The sequence below is a fragment of the Lissotriton helveticus genome, chromosome 7, assembly GCF_964261635.1.
Source record: "Lissotriton helveticus chromosome 7, aLisHel1.1, whole genome shotgun sequence".
Classification (NCBI taxonomy): Eukaryota; Metazoa; Chordata; class Amphibia; order Caudata; family Salamandridae; genus Lissotriton; species Lissotriton helveticus.
The window spans coordinates 1,274,157,582-1,274,175,805 of record NC_136068.1 but is presented as its reverse complement, the minus strand read 5'-3'; the positions used below and the strand labels follow the sequence as shown (position 1 = coordinate 1,274,175,805).

The 18,224-nt window shown below is 48.5% G+C and overlaps 1 protein-coding gene across 1 annotated transcript in view; it reads left to right on the top strand.

Moving 5' to 3' along the window:
* HID1 (HID1 domain containing) overlaps nucleotides 1-18,224 on the top strand; it is a 226,412-nt gene that overhangs the window by 158,550 nt on the left and 49,638 nt on the right. The window contains exons 12-15 of the mRNA XM_078654484.1: nucleotides 4,542-4,620; nucleotides 7,135-7,299; nucleotides 7,430-7,657; nucleotides 15,466-15,602. Of these exons, the coding sequence (XP_078510610.1) occupies nucleotides 4,542-4,620; nucleotides 7,135-7,299; nucleotides 7,430-7,657; nucleotides 15,466-15,602 (609 nt within the window). The remainder of the gene's footprint in view (nucleotides 1-4,541; nucleotides 4,621-7,134; nucleotides 7,300-7,429; nucleotides 7,658-15,465; nucleotides 15,603-18,224) is intronic.

The following is an 18,224-nucleotide window of genomic DNA, read 5'->3' as shown; positions in this document are numbered from 1 at the left end:
GTAGTAAAGTGTTCGCGATGCATCATCTTTCGATCTTCTGCTATCTTCGCTGTCTTCGCCATCCCTGGACACGTGTTTCGGGGTATTACCCCTCATCAGCAGGGATAGGCCGTGTACTGGGGTTGCCGATGGCTGCCAATATCTGCCAGGTATAGTACCACTCAGGCGCGTAGGTGCGGGATCCCAGGCTCGTCAGCCCGCTGCTCAAGGGAGCTTTAAAGTTACAAATGGGGGTGGGGTCGCACACTACTCACACACCGGCGGTGTCGCCCCTAAGGACTCTGGTCAATGTAGTAAAGTGTTTGCGATGCATCATCTTTCGATCTTCTGCTATCTTCGCTGTCTTCGCCATCCCTGGACACGTGTTTCGGGGTATTACCCCCTCATCAGCAGGGATAAGCCGTGTACTGGGGTTGCCGATGGCTGCCAGTATCTGCCAGGTATAGTACCACTCAGGCGCGGGAGCTTTAAAGTTACAAACTTTAAAGCTCCCTTGAGCAGCGGGCTGACGAGCCTGGGATCCCGCACCTACGCGCCTGAGTGGTACTATACCTGGCAGATATTGGCAGCCATCGGCAACCCCAGTACACGGCCTATCCCTGCTGATGAGGGGTAATACCCCGAAACACGTGTCCAGGGATGGCGAAGACAGCGAAGATAGCAGAAGATCGAAAGATGATGCATCGCAAACACTTTACTACATTGACCAGAGTCCTTAGGGGCGACACCGCCGGTGTGTGAGTAGTGTGCGACCCCACCACGATTTGTAACTTTAAAGCTCCCTTGAGCAGCGGGCTGACGAGCCTGGGATCCCGCACCTACGCGCCTGAGTGGTACTATACCTGACAGATATTGGCAGCCATCGGCAACCCCAGTACACGGCCTATCCCTGCTGATGAGGGGTAATACCCCGAAACACGTGTCAAGGGATGGCGAAGACAGCGAAGATAGCAGAAGATCGAAAGATGATGCATCGCGAACACTTTACTACATTGACCAGAGTCCTTAGGGGCGACACCGCCGGTGTGTGAGTAGTGTGCGACCCCACCCCCATTTGTAACTTTAAAGCTCCCTTGAGCAGCGGGCTGACGAGCCTGGGATCCCGCACCTACGCGCCTGAGTGGTACTATACCTGGCAGATATTGGCAGCCATCTGCAACCCCAGTACACGGCCTATCCCTGCTGATGAGGGGTAATACCCCGAAACACGTGTCCAGGGATGGCGAAGACAGCGAAGATAGCAGAAGATCAAAAGATGATGCATCGCGAACACTTTACTACATTGACCAGAGTCCTTAGGGGCGACACCGCCGGTGTGTGAGTAGTGTGCGACCCCACCCCCATTTGTAACTTTAAAGCTCCCTTGAGCAGCGGGCTGATGAGCCTGGGATCCCGCACCTACGCGCCTGAGTGGTACTATACCTGGCAGATATTGGCAGCCATCGGCAACCCCAGTACACGGCCTATCCCTGCTGATGAGGGGTAATACCCCGAAACACGTGTCCAGGGATGGCGAAGACAGCGAAGATAGCAGAAGATCGAAAGATGATGCATCGCGAACACTTTACTACATTGACCAGAGTCCTTAGGGGCGACACCGCCGGTGTGTGAGTAGTGTGCGACCCCACCCCCATTTGTAACTTTAAAGCTCCCTTGAGCAGCGGGCTGACGAGCCTGGGATCCTGCACCTACGCGCCTGAGTGGTACTATACCTGGCAGATATTGGCAGCCATCGGCAACCCCAGTACACGGCCTATCCCTGCTGATGAGGGGTAATACCCCGAAACACGTGTCCAGGGATGGCGAAGACAGCGAAGATAGCAGAAGATCGAAAGATGATGCATCGCGAACACTTTACTACATTGACCAGAGTCCATAGGGGCGACACCGCCAGTGTGTGAGTAGTGTGCGACCCCACCCCCATTTGTAACTTTAAAGCTCCCTTGAGCAGCGGGCTGACGAGCCTTGGATCCCGCACCTACGCGCCTGAGTGGTACTATACCTGGCAGATATTGGCAGCCATCTGCAACCCCAGTACACGGCCTATCCCTGCTGATGAGGGGTAATACCCCGAAACACGTGTCCAGGGATGGCGAAGACAGCGAAGATAGCAGAAGATCGAAAGATGATGCATCGCGAACACTTTACTACATTGACCAGAGTCCTTAGGGGCGACACCGCCGGTGTGTGAGTAGTGTGCGACCCCACCCCCATTTGTAACTTTAAAGCTCCCTTGAGCAGCGGGCTGACGAGCCTGGGATCCCGCACCTACGCGCCTGAGTGGTACTATACCTGGCAGATATTGGCAGCCATCGGCAACCCCAGTACACGGCCTATCCCTGCTGATGAGGGGTAATACCCCGAAACACGTGTCCAGGGATGGCGAAGACAGCGAAGATAGCAGAAGATCGAAAGATGATGCATCGCGAACACTTTACTACATTGACCAGAGTCCTTAGGGGCGACACCGCCGGTGTGTGAGTAGTGTGCGACCCCACCCCCATTTGTAACTTTAAAGCTCCCTTGAGCAGCGGGCTGACGAGCCTGGGATCCCGCACCTACGCACCTGAGTGGTACTATACCTGGCAGATATTGGCAGCCATCGGCAACCCCAGTACACGGCCTATCCCTGCTGATGAGGGGTAATACCCCGAAACACGTGTCCAGGGATGGCGAAGACAGCGAAGATAGCAGAAGATCGAAAGATGATGCATCGCGAACACTTTACTACATTGACCAGAGTCCTTAGGGGCGACACCGCCGGTGTGTGAGTAGTGTGCGACCCCACCCCCATTTGTAACTTTAAAGCTCCCTTGAGCAGCGGGCTGACGAGCCTGGGATCCCGCACCTACGCGCCTGAGTGGTACTATACCTGGCAGATATTGGCAGCCATCGGCAACCCCAGTACACGGCCTATCCCTGCTGATGAGGGGTAATACTCCGAAACACGTGTCCAGGGATGGCGAAGACAGCGAAGATAGCAGAAGATCGAAAGATGATGCATCGCAAACACTTTACTACATTGACCAGAGTCCTTAGGGGCGACACCACCGGTGTGTGAGTAGTGTGCGACCCCACCCCCATTTGTAACCTCCCAAACAAATGTCTGGCCCCCGTCAACCCCCTTCTCCCCCTCCAAGCCCAGCCCTACCACTCACAAACCTCACCAACCGCCACTGGTGCTGCTGTTGATGAGAGGGCCGAATGCGGCACCCCATCATACCTTGATTGTCTATGGTCTAACCAGGGGCAATTGTTCGGGATAGCATTTCACCCCATTGTTTTTCATCAACTGTGCCACTCAAGACAGAGGCCTACCTAATGCAAATCAGTATTTACCCTGTTCCTCGTGGAAAAAGTCCATACTGTACCTTGGTCACCTCACCCCTCCACCCTTATAAAGCCCACTACTTTTTTAGTTGGGAAATTTGAGATTCACACTCGCGAGTCTCACTGACTAAGCTACATCCCTGCAAACTCAATGTGATTGATCGCGCTGGTCTGCAGCACAGTCAATCACCATGCAGCTGGCTCTGCAAAGTACCTGGCTGTATTGCAGACACGGTATTGACAGTGTGGTTCTGACTGTCCGTCTCCCTATGGTAAGATGCCTGTGCTGAGGTATGCAGAGCTGGTTAAGGCCAGGTGTAGGTGCAGAGAAGTGAGATGGCCTCAGAATGCTGCATTGTTGGCTTCTGAAGCTGGGGCCATCATTAAGATGATCAACAATGTTTTCCGTAGGGAACAGTGAAATATTTTCTGTATTTCAGTTCTCTGTCAGTATTTTCCATATTTGAAATATGGGGATTTATATTACTGAATTTTGTGCAGTAACGCCATCGAAATTACTATATATCTATAGACACATTAATAGTCGATACTGTGTCAGACTTTGCTATCCGAATTCTGGGATTTATTACCTACCAAGTCCCGTTCTGCTGACATTTGGGGTCCTTTGGTGACTTACCTCCACGCCCGTTCCCCTTCCAGCGGCGCTGCCTCTCCCGCGCTCCCCGCCAGCACCCCGCCCGCGGCTGCTGCCGGTGCTGGTTAGTGGTTGCCTTCCCTCCTTTACTATCCCCCGTCCTGCGGTACCCACATCTGACGTTGTAGGTGCTGGTTAGTGGTTGCCTTCCCTCCTTTACTATCCCCCGTCCTGCGGTACCCACATCTGACGTTGTAGCCGAGTTTGTGACCCCCCTGGGAGGAGGGACTCCCCGCACAATAGTGTTGTGATTACAGTCTCACAATGATCTGTTTTTGGCAGGGTGAACTTGATTTACATCTCTAATGCTTGACTTGGAATATACTGCGTTAATTGAGCTGAAATGCAGCACAATGTAATGTCTGATCTGAATTTCCTCAATAAAGGTTTTGAAAAAAATTAAAAAATGTATATATATTCGATACTATGACAATATTTGTTTTCACATTTTAACTTTCGAATTGTATCGTCCTAGTAATCTGACGGGTCTCTGCCTTCTCTTGAGGCCCAGATTGCACCCAGTGCTGCAGTAACAGCTTTGTTCACGTTTCTTCAGGTGTTTCACAAGATAATCACGAGCGGCCATCAGCGGCTGCAGCCTCTCTTTGACTGCCTCCTGACCATCGTGGTGAACGGTAGGTACCTTGCTCTGCTCCCCAGTCTTGGATAAAGGTTCTGGAATGCGGAAGGGTGTGTGGATGGGAAAAGCCACGAGTGATGGATTTTTCTTGATGTGTGCACTGTCACGAAGGGACCACCGCATGCAGAGGGCGGGGGTGGCGTTTCCTGGCGAGCCTATGAAGCTCCAAGAGACAGTTACTGTGCTCGGCCTGTGTGTCATTTTCTCTCACACCCTCGTTCAAACACCCCATTCTCACACGATGCACCACAACTAACACCGAGCTGCCTTAAATCCCGGGGAGGCCTGGTACTGTACAAGGCAGCATACATTGGGTGCTTGTTGGGAGAATAGCGGAGAGGAGGGCGGATGTAAACTTCGCGTCCAAACATTTTGGAGTTCGCAGCCAGAAAGAACAGCATATGCGAGCTGCAGAACGCTACTTAATAAACATTCAGGAATGCAGGGGATCCTCTTGCAAAGGACATGGTTTCTACAAAGTGTCGTCGATGCCACGAAATGTCCAGCAGGTGGCGCTGTCTGCTACCTGCTGGACAATCTCTGGTACTTTTTTCACAATTTAGTGATGTACAACACGCGCTTAAACAGTGAGTTTTCGTCAGTGAAATTAAACAGACACGCCGTTTACAATCTCTGACATCGAGGAAACGCATTTCACCTTTTTATGTTTCCTGCATTCGATTTTCCCATTTCAAGGCTTTGCATTTTATGGGAAATAACTTTGACATACACAACACGCCTGCTTTTTGTTATGTCCCTTGCGGGGGGCGACCAGTCTTCTTGAATTTAGGAAAGGCCTCAAAACCTGGCTGTTCTCTCAATAGGTTTGCCAGTAGCCCTGTTTCTTTTGTGGACTTTTAAACTGTTTTTATCTGTGTTGTGTTATTTTGAAACCAGCTTCACCTTACCTAAAGCGCCGGGATTCTCTCTTTGAGTAACCGTTGCGCTATACTAAATAATAAATAACATAACATAACATAACAGTTACACCTCCAATCGTTCCCTGCACCTCTGCAACCCTTCTATTATTTTCAATCTTCTACTAGTCTGACTCCACACAATTGAATGCCACAGGATCATGCTACGGTGCATCCCCGTACTCTTCGGTAACAGCGCATGCATGCAGGCAGAACGAGGGATGTCGTGTCCACGTGCTAAGAATGTCATAACTACACGAAAAGGAAGTCCGCTCTGAAGGCGAGGTTAAGGAAACTATATCCTTCTTGCAGTGCATTGTTGTAATGCCTCGGGGTTTAGCGCCTGGAAGGAAACCTCTGAGGGATTTTACGCCTCACCACTTTCAAATGTCACCAGCCGCCACTGGCTGATGTGCAGGGCTACTCAGCTGCTGCCGTTGCTCGTACGCACAGGTAATTTAATGTGGAACATGTCATTGCTCATTCAGCAAATGGTACGATCCGTACTCGTGATGGTGAGTGCCCCTAGGCTCGCGCATTAAATGTGTCTACAGACATAATTGTTAATCCCAGACTCATCCAGCAGGTGGTGGTATCGCACTGCGCAAATGTGAGTATCTTAAGCTGTCAGTTGCTAATAAAACTACGTAAACCTCATGGTATCCAAAGAAGGTTGCAGTCTGTAGCCACTAGGTAGGGTTACGCGAGATTTGTTTTATTGTTTATTTATGCGTTTTTATATAGCGCTTACTTTACCCAGAGCTTTCAGAGCGCTTTACAATAGAGCAAAGTACATTAGATTAGACATTACAGGTAATAAATATGGTAGAGGTGAGAGGAGGTATAACTACTACAATCACGCAAAATGATCGTTACCTATTTACAATATATAGACTAACTAAAAATTACACATTGCAGACTAACGTTGGAGACGCATAACTTGTGCAAGGAAGATAGCAAATGCCAAAGCTTTCCCCCAAAAAACTGCTTGTCCAAACGCACATGAAAATGAATCCCCAAACTTTCAGTAATTCGGTCGGTCTGTGTACAATCCAGTAGCTTCCAACCTCCACCAGCAACCACAATGTATAGAGCTTGTGTTGAATTCCCAGGCAATCCCGCCAGGTGGTACTATCTGCATACATGATAGTAAATCCAAGGCTTTTGCAGTAATAAGCGCAGTGTGTATAAAGGGCAGTGCATTCCAGGCTCACTACCTTGTCACAGAGGATAGGTAGTCTGATCCAGCATGTGTGCATGTGTATGGCTTAAAATCAGATTTTATCTAAACAGATGCATTTTGCTTCTTTTCTTCCTCCCTCTGGGTCTCCCGTTTTCTTTGTTCATTATGGCTTACATATACTTATATTTCCTGTTGCTGTTTTTTCTTTCCCTTCACCTTTCTCTTCCTTCTCAAAATATATTGTTCTTCCCGCCACATTCCCTACTCTACCTCCACCCCTCTTTGTCCCTGCACTGTCCTCTTATTATTCTTTGGTCTTTACCTGATAACCTCTCTCCCTAACTTCCTTCCTTGTCTTCGTCATTCCCTTTCTTCCGTTTCCTCCGTCCCGCCTCTTTCTCGCGCGCAGTTTCCCCGTACCTGAAGTCTCTCTCCATGGTGGCTGCCAACAAGCTGCTGCACCTCCTCGAGGCCTTCTCCACCAGCTGGTTCCTCTTCTCCGCCGTGCAGAACCACCACCTGGTCTTCTTCCTGCTGGAGGTCTTCAACAACATCATTCAGTATCAGTTTGATGGTAGGTGGGCCCTGGTTGCCTGTTGTTGGATCTTGTTCTGCTCCTGGCCATTACTTAGTCTTAGCTTTTGGTTCTAACACGTGTTGTCCTTGTTTGCTTTCCTGCCCTGCTTGTGTCTTTGGCACGGAAGGCAATTCCAGCCTGGTTTACGCCATCATCAGGAAGAGAAACGTCTTCCATCAGCTGGCCAACCTGCCGACGGACCCGCCCTCCATACAGAAGGCCCTCCAGCGGAAGAAGAAGACCCCAGAGCCCATCTCCCGCACCAACTCCCAGGAAGCGGTCTCCATGGAAGGGTCCAGGCCCGCGGCTCCCGCAGAGCCAGGCACCCTGAAGACCAGTCTGATCGCCACCCCGGGTAAGCCGCCGCCAGCCCCTGTAACTCTCGGTGCCATAACTGCATCATTTAAAAAATAAAATGCACGGGGAGAGTGGGAGGGATGTCGCACTTGGGAGGGGGGCTTAAATAATAAATATAATACCATTTTATGTTTCTGCTTCTTGCACTGCGAGAAAACAGTGGGGCAACGCTTCTCCGCCCATATGGAGGAGCCGCCCCTGCTCACAAGTGTGTGTGTGTGTGTATATAACAGTTTTTGGGCGGTATGTGGGCCTTTTTTTGTCAGCTGTGCCGGTTTTCACTGTTGATTTCCCTGATATTAAAATAAACATTGCCTGCAGCAAGCTCACATCCATGCAGTGCTCCATACCTTGCAAAACTCTTACACAGCGTATCTTAACAAGCTAAACCATTTGCAAACATTGGCCTCTTTTTTAGCTTTCTAATTCACTAACAGGGCCCTCATTTATTATGGTGCCTGGGCCTACGTTCTGTCTTTTCCGACCCTTGCCATTAATTCAGTCTATGGAAGCTACGAAGCGAGCACTCCTTCATAAATGGTGCAAAGATAAGACCTAAGAAAATCCTCAATTAAACAGACTAGTCCTGGCTGGGCTATCCTCAGCCCGGTGTAGTGAAAAATCAACCAGACTTTCTCGACTCACTCCATCCACAGCCACGAGACCACACAGTCAGCAGACTACGTGCCCCATCACACCTGCCTGCCTCACAACCCGGCCTATCAGCTAAGAATTGTACTTCCTTCTTAAGTATCACTGCATTAGATGGTTAAAAAACCTCTCATAGCTCTACAAACCAAGCCACCACCCTCCAACAGCACGGCGACGCCTCAGCCACACTCTTCACTTCCCTCGCGGTTTAACACTGCATCACCTACAGAGTTAATTCAGTAAATAAATATGAACATCCCTCATCCATTCAGCCTAGACCATCCGAGCAATTGCTCTCATCGCCCTCTCCCCACCTTCCTTTCTTCTCCAAATTCTGGCTTTGTTGCCTTGCCTTGTTGTTTACAGCTGTCCGCTCAGTCCATTACCAGCAGAATACCATGCATGGCGCCGGTCAGAAGCTGCCCCTCTCACACCAGATTCATCACATCAGAAATAAACAGGTGCTCTGTGAGGTGTTCATGGGAGCAGGCACACTAGTTCGATATCCGCAGTGAGTCACTGTCCCTAGCTCATCACAGCCCCCACCGCCCTAGCCTTGTACTTCTTGAACCATCTTCCACTCCTGATGCACGCCCCTCCTCATACAGGTGGCCATGACAAGGCAGAGCCCCCCCACACATGGTACACCAGAGCCACCTACCTGGTGCCTCCTTTTAATTTTTTTAAAATAAATTGTTATTGTTGGTTTTCATTAAAACATAACATCAGAAATGGCTTTCTGAGCAGGCAGGTGGGTGGTCCAAATAATTGAATATTGTCATCAGTTGACATTCCACAATATTCAGCAGGCACATAATAATTGTAAGAAAATAACCAAAAGATACTTCGCAACGCCCAACGTTTTTTTTATTTAATATTATGAGTCTCGAGGGCACAAATCGGGTGGACATATCTGGTGTCTTGAAACGCCTTCTGCTCCGATAGACCATCTAGTAGTTTCACATCAGTACTATACATGGTCTTGCATATGTCTTCGGCTACTGACATTTTACAACATCTTTAATACAGTACTTTAGAGTGGATGCTCTGTCAGACAGCCCATTTATGTCAAGTCAGTGTTTCGGCACCAGTGAAGTGAATCGTGTGGCCATCTTCTTGATCAGACTGTTCGGTTGCAGTGGCACCAATGCCAGCAGACAAGCTGTGGTTTCTATTTTCCTTGTCGTGGTGACACATCCCTGGAATCTGACTGATGCTATGCTGCAGAACTCTAAACGTGACGCTCAAGTCAAATGAAAAAATGTTACACCAGCTGAAGCACATGCGAGGTGCCTAAAATCTCTGTAGGGTTCAGTGTACTAGCACTGCAGAGCGAGATAGCCTTTGTGGAGTATGTTAAAAATGGATTAGTCTGTCACCACGCATCCTCTTTTAAGGGAGCAACACCTCTCAGGCAACAAGCATCGTAAGGTATAGTAGAGACCCCTGGAGCCTCCTCCAAACACCATCTCTGGGAAAGCAGAGCCACCTCCCTAGCAGCACCGCTGGCATGGCAAAGCCACTCTCTCTACATCACTTCTGGTGGTTCCATTTCTGAACCCATCCATGGTGAAGTCAAGAAGCCTCCTCGAACCATCTCTGTTATGTCAGAGCTTCCTTACCAGAAGGTGCCAAGAGTCAGCTTGTCTGATGAAGCAGAGATGCCTCCCCAACACCCCCACTGATCAGGCAGAGGCTGCTCCCCAAACCACTACAGGTTCTGGGAGAGCTATTTCCCTGCACAACTACTTGGCAAATGAGAAGCCACTCACCAGCACTGCTGATGAAACAGCAGACCGCTCTTGTTAGCACCCGTTTCGCGAAGGCAGATTTTCTTCCTGTCACCATCCCAGGTCTAGCAAAGGCCCCTCCCTGGCTCCGCTCTTACTTATGAGAAAGCTCAGAGTGCTGGTACCGCCTCATTGGCAGACAGAGCCGAGCCACATCCCTGGCGCCATTGCTGGTAATCAGACTTTTACTTCGTCCCAAAACTGTTTTTTCAGAGAGACCCTCTCGAATCATGTCTCGAAAGTGATAGCGAACACCCTTAAACAGCCGCCCATATGGCCGAGCCACCCCCTTGAACTGCTGTCGGTGATGCAGTCGCCCCACTGCAACCACCTGGACGGGCGACTGCACCCCCCTGGCATTACCACTGGTATGTTATCCACTCGCGACCCCCGCCCTACCAGCACAGCCTGCTCAACAGCCATAGTCCCTGGCGTCATCAGTGGAAAGGCTCAGCCCATCTCCCTGTGAGGAGAAAGTGTCGAAATACATTATTGACTCTTCAGAATGAACACACAAAGCTTTGTGTATAATCTTCCACGTCAGACATAATGCACTATTCTCAAGGAAGCAAAGGTCAACTTCGCATTTCCTCCTTGGCCAGCAGCTGTAAATATTCCTAACAGTATCACACACCTGTAACAGATACTAAATACCAAGGTCTCTAATCTGCGCTCAGTCTCTTTTCTTGTATCAGTCACAGTAAATCACTGTGAGCCCTGGGGATTGTGTTCCTGCCAAAATAAAGTGCCTTATTCATCAAGCTGCCAAACGAAATCCTGGCTCACGCGCTCCTATCCCCCGGTATTAGTTGCATCATGTCTGCTCCCCCCACAGCAACGCGCTTTGCTGTTTGTTGCTGGTCGCTTTTACACCCTAAAGTGCAGGCTTTGCCAGATTATTCTCCTACAAGGTTGAAAGTCTGCACCCCTTCAGGGGCATACCTCTTCGAAGCTTGTGCCAAGCGCTGGCCCTTGGTTTTGTTTGAGTTCCTAAAGGCAGACGTGGCCTGGCTTTAGGGTGGTATCCAGGGGCGTGGCCACATGATCGCCCCTCAGTCAGGCACGTGATGTTGGCAGATGCATGCTTCACTCTGCCTGATTTGCGACTGATCTACCTCAGCCCTGCTGGCTTTTTCAGAAGTCCCTTGTGAGAATGTAGTCTCCAGATGTCCTACAGGCCAGCGTGCCCTACACAGATGGTCATGTCTCATTTAATGCAAAGGCTGCTCTTAACTTGTTTTTTCATCCTGAGCTTTCTTCCTTAAAATGAAATCAATGAATCAATTTAAAAGCATTTATAAAGTGCATTCCTTGCCGGATTTGCTGCAGGCGCGGCTGCAATCCATAACCCGAGGCGGGGCATGGAAGAATTTAAGAGAATAGTGAAGGCTTGGTGGTAGCCAGGCCCGGCTCCAGGAATTTGTATTTGGGTGGGCCAAGGGTGCATTTGGGTGGGCCACTGCAGGCTTGATTTGTTGCATATATGTCTAGGCAGGCCTGCTTCAGGGCCTCCTTTATCTCTTCTTAGTCTTACAAGGCCCAGTAAAACGCACTCTTTTCCAAATCTCTTTTTAATGTTCTCACTCTCAAAAAGTGTTTTTTCCATGTAATGTTACTTTGATGGGAAGAGGAGGTTTCTGAGGTGGGAGTATCAGGCATGGGACACTCCTCAGGCTCCCTCTGTGCGAGGCTTCAGGGAGAATTCCTCTTCATTACTACCTCCACCTAATCACGAATCTGCAACACACTACCTTACAGGCATGATTAGCCACAATTCCTCTCAAGTGCACCTTATCTCACTGATGACCTTGGGCCTCAGCCCCATATCAGGCACCATCGGGCTCCACTTACATTTTTCCCAGTAAAAACATTAGTAAAATCACCTTCATACTTAAAACATTGAATATAGCAGTAAATATAATTAGCAGGCACTTTAAAGTATGTTCCACAGTAGCCCTTATGGCCCGACTGCTAATTAAATAAACAAAAACAGAAATGCCATGACAGGGCCGGCTTTAGCGCTGATGCGAAAGTCTTTTTTGGCGCCGCACCAATAAACTCTTTCTCAGCAAATACCTTTACTACCACCTTCCAACAGTACCCCTCATCCCTCAAAGGCCCCCCTATTGACGTCTTCCTCTGATTCCCTCACTGCCCCACGCCACAAGTACCCCTCATCTCCCCATAGCCCCTCCCCCCTTATGACCTCCTCCTTGGATTCCCTCAGTGCCACCATCCACCAGTGCCCCTCATCTCGCTGTAACCCCTCCCCCTCATGATTTCCTCCTCAGACTCCCTCACTACCACCCTCCATCAGTGCCTCTCATCTCTCCCGAGCGCCTCCCTCCACGTCATGACCTCTTCCTTGGATTTTCCTCACTACCACCCTCCACCAGTGCCCCTCATCTCCCCATAGCTTCCCCCTATTGACCTCCTCCTCAGACTCCCTCACTGCCACCCTCCACCAGTGCCCCTCATCTCTCTGCCACCCCCCTCATGACCTCCTCCTCAGACTTCCTCACTACCACCCTCCGTCAGTGCCCCTCATCTCTCCCTAGCTCTTTCCTCCACCCAATGACCTCTTCCTTGGATTTCCCTCACTACCACCCTCCATCAGTGCCCCTCATCTCTCCCTAGCTCCTCCCTCCACCCCACGACCTCTTCCTCGGATTCCCTCAATGCCACCCTCAACCAGTGCTCCTCATCTCTCTGTAGCCCCTCCCCTCATGACCTCCTCCTCAGACTCCCTCACTAACACCCTCCCATCAGTGCCCCTCATCTCTCCATAGCTCCTCCCTCCACCCCATGACCTCTTCCTCGGATTCCCTCACTACCACCCTCCAGTGCCCCTCATCTTTACGTAGCCCCTCTCTCATATGCATTTCATTTGTTGTATAGCGTTACTCATATCAGTGTAGTGTGTGTCAGTACTTTACACCACACACACGTTATACGGAGACGATGAATCATACAAGTATGTAAATCAGTCTACAGGGAATGTCACATACACAAATGAGGATTACAAGGTGTAGGAATCACATGTCATCCATACTGGTGGGCCGTATATTTTAAGAGGGTTTGGTCTGGGGAACACAACCATAGGATTTAAAGAGTATTCCATGGGGGTCAGCTTTACTGATAAAAATGTATATCTGCCCAAACATACTTATTTTAGCAACATTAGTATGATGAAAGACTGGGGAAGTTCTAACTATATCACAAAACAAAAAAAGCGAAGGTCTAACTATACCATTCATGTTTGTATGCAGCTCTTTGGTGACAGTTCATTGGTCACTGTCCTATGTTAGGATTGTAACTTCTGAACTGCAAATAACACAAGGATCTCTGTGACAAAAGCAATAACCCACTGAGCTATCCATATAAAATACAGTTCATCTGCATTTAAAAACTATTAACAGACAAATGATTGCTCTCCAGAAGGATCATTAATCACCAGCACTATCTGGGCATTTTGTATTGTCTTATTGCTGTCCTGCATCGGCCATGATAATGATAAAAACTGTTTAAATGAAGCACACACGAAGTATGTGTCCTGCTGGGCCTGTGCAGATTTAAAAAAGAAAAAAATGTAGTAACACATTCTCTTGCCTAGTAAATGAGTCAAACTTTGTCTCACATCCTGATGTGATAGGCCGCTGCAGGGGTCAGGAAAGGATAAGCCGCTGCAGGGGTCAGGAAAGGTGACTAGGAATAAACAAACTACTTTTCTCCTGAGCTGCATAGAAAAAGAAATATCAATGCAGCAGGACAGTAGGCAAAGGTTACCATTGTCAAAGAAAGGATTTGTCACCTTTCACCACGCAGAGATGAAGGGGTGAAAAAATAAATAAAGCCTTGTTAACATTTAAATGGTCTTTAAAGACAAGTACTCGGGTGCGGCTGTGATCATCTCTGTGTGTGTGCCCCCGGGAAGCTGTCCCGGGCTGACACACACGACCTGTGTGTTGTGTGCCTGCCTTCAAGCCCTCACTGCCAGGGCCAAGGCTCCTGTTTGGGTGGGCAGGCTCATGTTTGGGTAGGTCTGGCCCACCCGGCCCACGCGCTAGAACCGAGCCTGGTGGTAGCTCTGAATCTGTTGGGCGGGGACCGTCTGTGCCTCTGTAGAAAAACAATTCACATCTTGAACTCTTCTGCCCCTTCCACAACTTTCAGGCTGTTTCAACACATGGCGAAACCCTAGGAAGTGCGTACCCCACAAATGAAGCTCCTGCATTGGTACCGGATGCGGCCACGCTTTTAGCTCATGTTCTCACTGTTGCATAGAGTCAGTTCAAGTGACCAGCAATGTTTACATAATTTTAGGATGGGAAGCCCTGCCCTAGGATGAAAAGCTATCGTTAAATATCCTGCTGGTTCTCCACATGAATGTTTAATGGTAGACAATTGCTCTTTAAGAACTCGGAATTATTAATAAACCTTTTCATGGTTGCTATAGGAGAAATTCTGTAGGAAGAAAAAACATTTCGGACCAGATCTGGAGCTGTGACGTCACGCCTCTGTAGTTCAGATGTATAAGTTAACAATGGCAGGAAATATATGCAAAGGTGTAGTGTGTGACCCCTATTTAGTGTGTAGTCCCCTACTCTCCTTGTGTGGCATGGTCTCTGGCATTCTTTCCTCCTCCTCCATCCCCTGCCCTCTAGGATGGGTAATGTAACCCTGACTTTGCTCTGTGATGGTGTAAACTCATTCCATGGTGCGGAATATACATCCCCAATTACATTTCTTTAGACAGCTGTAAACTCTGTTCTAACCCTGGGCGTAGTTCGAAGCTACGCGAAGTGCACTTCGCACTACGCGAACTTCACGTAGCACTACGCGAGCTGCGTAGTAGCATGTTCGCACTGTGCAAGATGCATTTTCAATGATTGCACAGTGCGAACAAGTATCCGGCACTGTGCAATCATTGAAAACGGCATCTTGCACAGTGCGAGCTGTAGTTTTCTGCCGCTTGAGTAGATTTGTACTCGAGCGGCAGCTTTCTCAACGTGAACTGGTAGTTTCTCATCGCGAGCGGTCATGAGTATGCACGACCACTCGCAATGAGAAACCTGACCTCCCCGCGTTGAGAGTCTCGCCGGGATGTCATTTTGCTTGCTCGCGGTCGCGAACACGACGTTGAGGACCGCGAACAAGCAAAAAATGACCGCTGCACTACGCTACGCATGTTTGCACTGTGCTACGTGCAGCTCGCGTAGTTCGAAGTTGCGCAAACTTAGCAAAATACGCAAGCGTAGCGTAGTGCTTCGCCCAGGGTTACTCTGTTCTGTCTCTCTCCACCATTTGTGGTGTGGTGTTAACCTCCCACCCTGTTGTGTAACCTCTATTTTCTGTTTTGCACCAGGTATCGACAAGCTGACTGAGAAAGCGCAGGTCTCAGAGGATGGCACACTGCGGACGGTCGAGCCCACCTCTTCCGCGCAGTCCCCGGTGGAAGGCAGCCCCTCAGCACGCCTCAGTGACACGGAGTCCTTCAACGGGGTATGACTGGAAGAGACCTGGCTTGGGCGACACTGCCTGGGTGATGGGTAGTGTGTGAGTGAAAGAACTAAAGGAGAAGTGAGGACATATGAGCAGGGCTTTAAGTGGGATGAAAAAACTGGGGGGGTCTCTCGAAGGGGCGTGGCCAGTGCAGTTAAGGGCGTGGCTTTAACACATTTACGCTAAAAAATCTGTGTTTAGCATAGTGTGCCGCCCGACTTGTATTGTGCTGTTTCTGTCATTGCATCCAGATATGTGAGACAACAAGTAACATAATACCTACAACAAGTAAGGACTATTGGCTTTGTCAATGGTTATTAGTTGCATAAGATAAATAAGCTGCAACTATGGCTGGTTACATATAATATTGAAAAGGCGTCCAATTAAAGCCCTCGTGACCCTACCACAATGTTGCTGCTCTTGCGTTTCAGAAAGGCAAGGGAAATCCAGAAAGAAAATGACTCTTTAAAGGATTTCCCTTCGCCCACAACGCACACCTGGCATGACGTCATGCTGTAACTTCTCCACTTGTTAGAAGTCAGCAGTGTGAGCAGCGTACATCTATGTGCCTGCTGTCTCAAAATGGGTCTCCATCGGGCTGTTTTGCGCCCTGGCATTTTTATCCAGACTGCAGTGACCGCAAACTGCAGTCACTGCAGTCCGGAAAAAAACGGACCGCCTGTGCCTGGGCTCAGAACAGAGCCCGATAGAGACCCGTTTCGAGGCCCCTTTAAAAAACTGCCGGTGCTCAGACCCCTAGAGACCTGGCCCACTTAAAGCCCTGCATATGAGTGAGAGCAAGCAGAACTGGGAGATAGCAGACCTGAAAAAAGATGGTGGGTGAGAACAGATGTGGGGGAAGAGCGAGTGACTTGGGAGGACTGAGCTGGGTGAGTGAGGTCGAAGGGTTGGAACTGAGCTCAGGAAGAGAGGGCGCCTGAGTGAGAGCTGACTGCGTGGGAATGAGACACAAGTTACTTATGTTACTAATTCTCCATCATCTTTAAAAGCATAAGGAGCCTTTAACATTTTTATGATGTAATTTCATGAGAAAACATGTCCTTCTATAGACTGCATTTTCTTTTTTTATTTAATGAAATCCAATTGAAATTGACATGTGATGCCAACAAACCCCCTGGCTCCAGAGCCCTTTATAGTTTTCTTTCAAAAAGGAAAAAACAAAGCTGGAAATGGCTATAATAGGTGTCATCTTCACCCAGAACGGAATTTCAAAATGGCCACCTTGAGGATGCTTGACGGTAATTTATCTCAAAATGCCAAGCAGTGTCCGTTATGCTAGTCCATTTTGTCATGAAGTTCAGAATAAGGATATGTTTTACTCATTTGCAGCTCTGCTCCAGGGTTAGTGGGACAGCAAGAGGTGTATTTGTGCACTCAAAGGGGATACCTGTGATGGAGAACTAGGACTACAAATGGGTGACTTTTATGTCCCCATTATGGGATAAATATCCCTAAGTATTGGAAGTGAATGACTGACTCCTCTCCAACCCCGAGGAGGGTAAACCAGGAAGGTAGAGAAGAAGGACTTGTGAGAATTAAATTAAGCAAACCAATAGGAGCTGGTGCACTCAATGTGTTTGTCCTGGAGTGGAAACCTGAACAGTCATGTTGAATAAAGTAGTGATGGTTGATATTCCACTTCTGAAATCAACCGTATGCTGACCCTGAAATGATCTACTAGGGTATTTATTGTAGTTATGGTGCAGGTCACTGCCCACAGAGGTACCAACTTCGATGACGAAGGTAAAGCAGTGAAGATAGCTCAATTGCTAACAAATAACTGATTTAGCTTGTTTTGATCCTTCCTTATTTATATCAAAGTAGTGCACAAGTGTCCTGCCTACATCATGTACATAAAGTGACCTCAGCTGGAGAGGATGACATTGGAAAGACTACGAATGGCAAAAAAAGTTTATTTTATTTGGAAATCTGAAATTACATTACTAAGGAAAGGAGGAAGATTTGCAAGGAAAACTTAATATAAATGGAATACAGTGTATGGTTCAAGAAAGCACATGTCTTGGATATCCTTTTTATCTGATGAAATCTCTATAAGGAAAGCCACTTTCCAGCAAGGGTGCTTAAGGCTGGATTATTGTGTAGTTTTTCTGAAACAAAGGTGCCCATCATTTGATCCTCCGTTCAGTCCATTAGGGAGGAGTTGCCATTGTGGCTGTATAATCATGGGTCCATGGAGAAAGCCTGTTAAGACCATCTAAAAGGATCCTTAATCGCTGATGTAGTGAAAAATGGTACACGATAAGACATTTTCGTAAGTGCTGACTGACAAATGTATGTTTATAAAGGAAAATGGTAAGCCTGATTATTTTTGGGCTTAAACTTACTTCTGCAAAGCTGGTTCAGTGAGTTGAAGGCTCGCCGCTGGAAGCAAATGCAATGGTCCAGTCACACGTTTCCATCCCAGAAAGGTTAACGCAGCCTTCCATCTTCCCGTATTTTCGTAAATTACAATTACATTGGGTGATGGCAATACCCGTTACCTACGCAGTAAGAAGTGGCAGATGTGTGGGTTGAATCACTGTATACACATGACGTTGTAATTATTAAATAAAGATGTTCTATAACAGTCTCTTCCTGGCA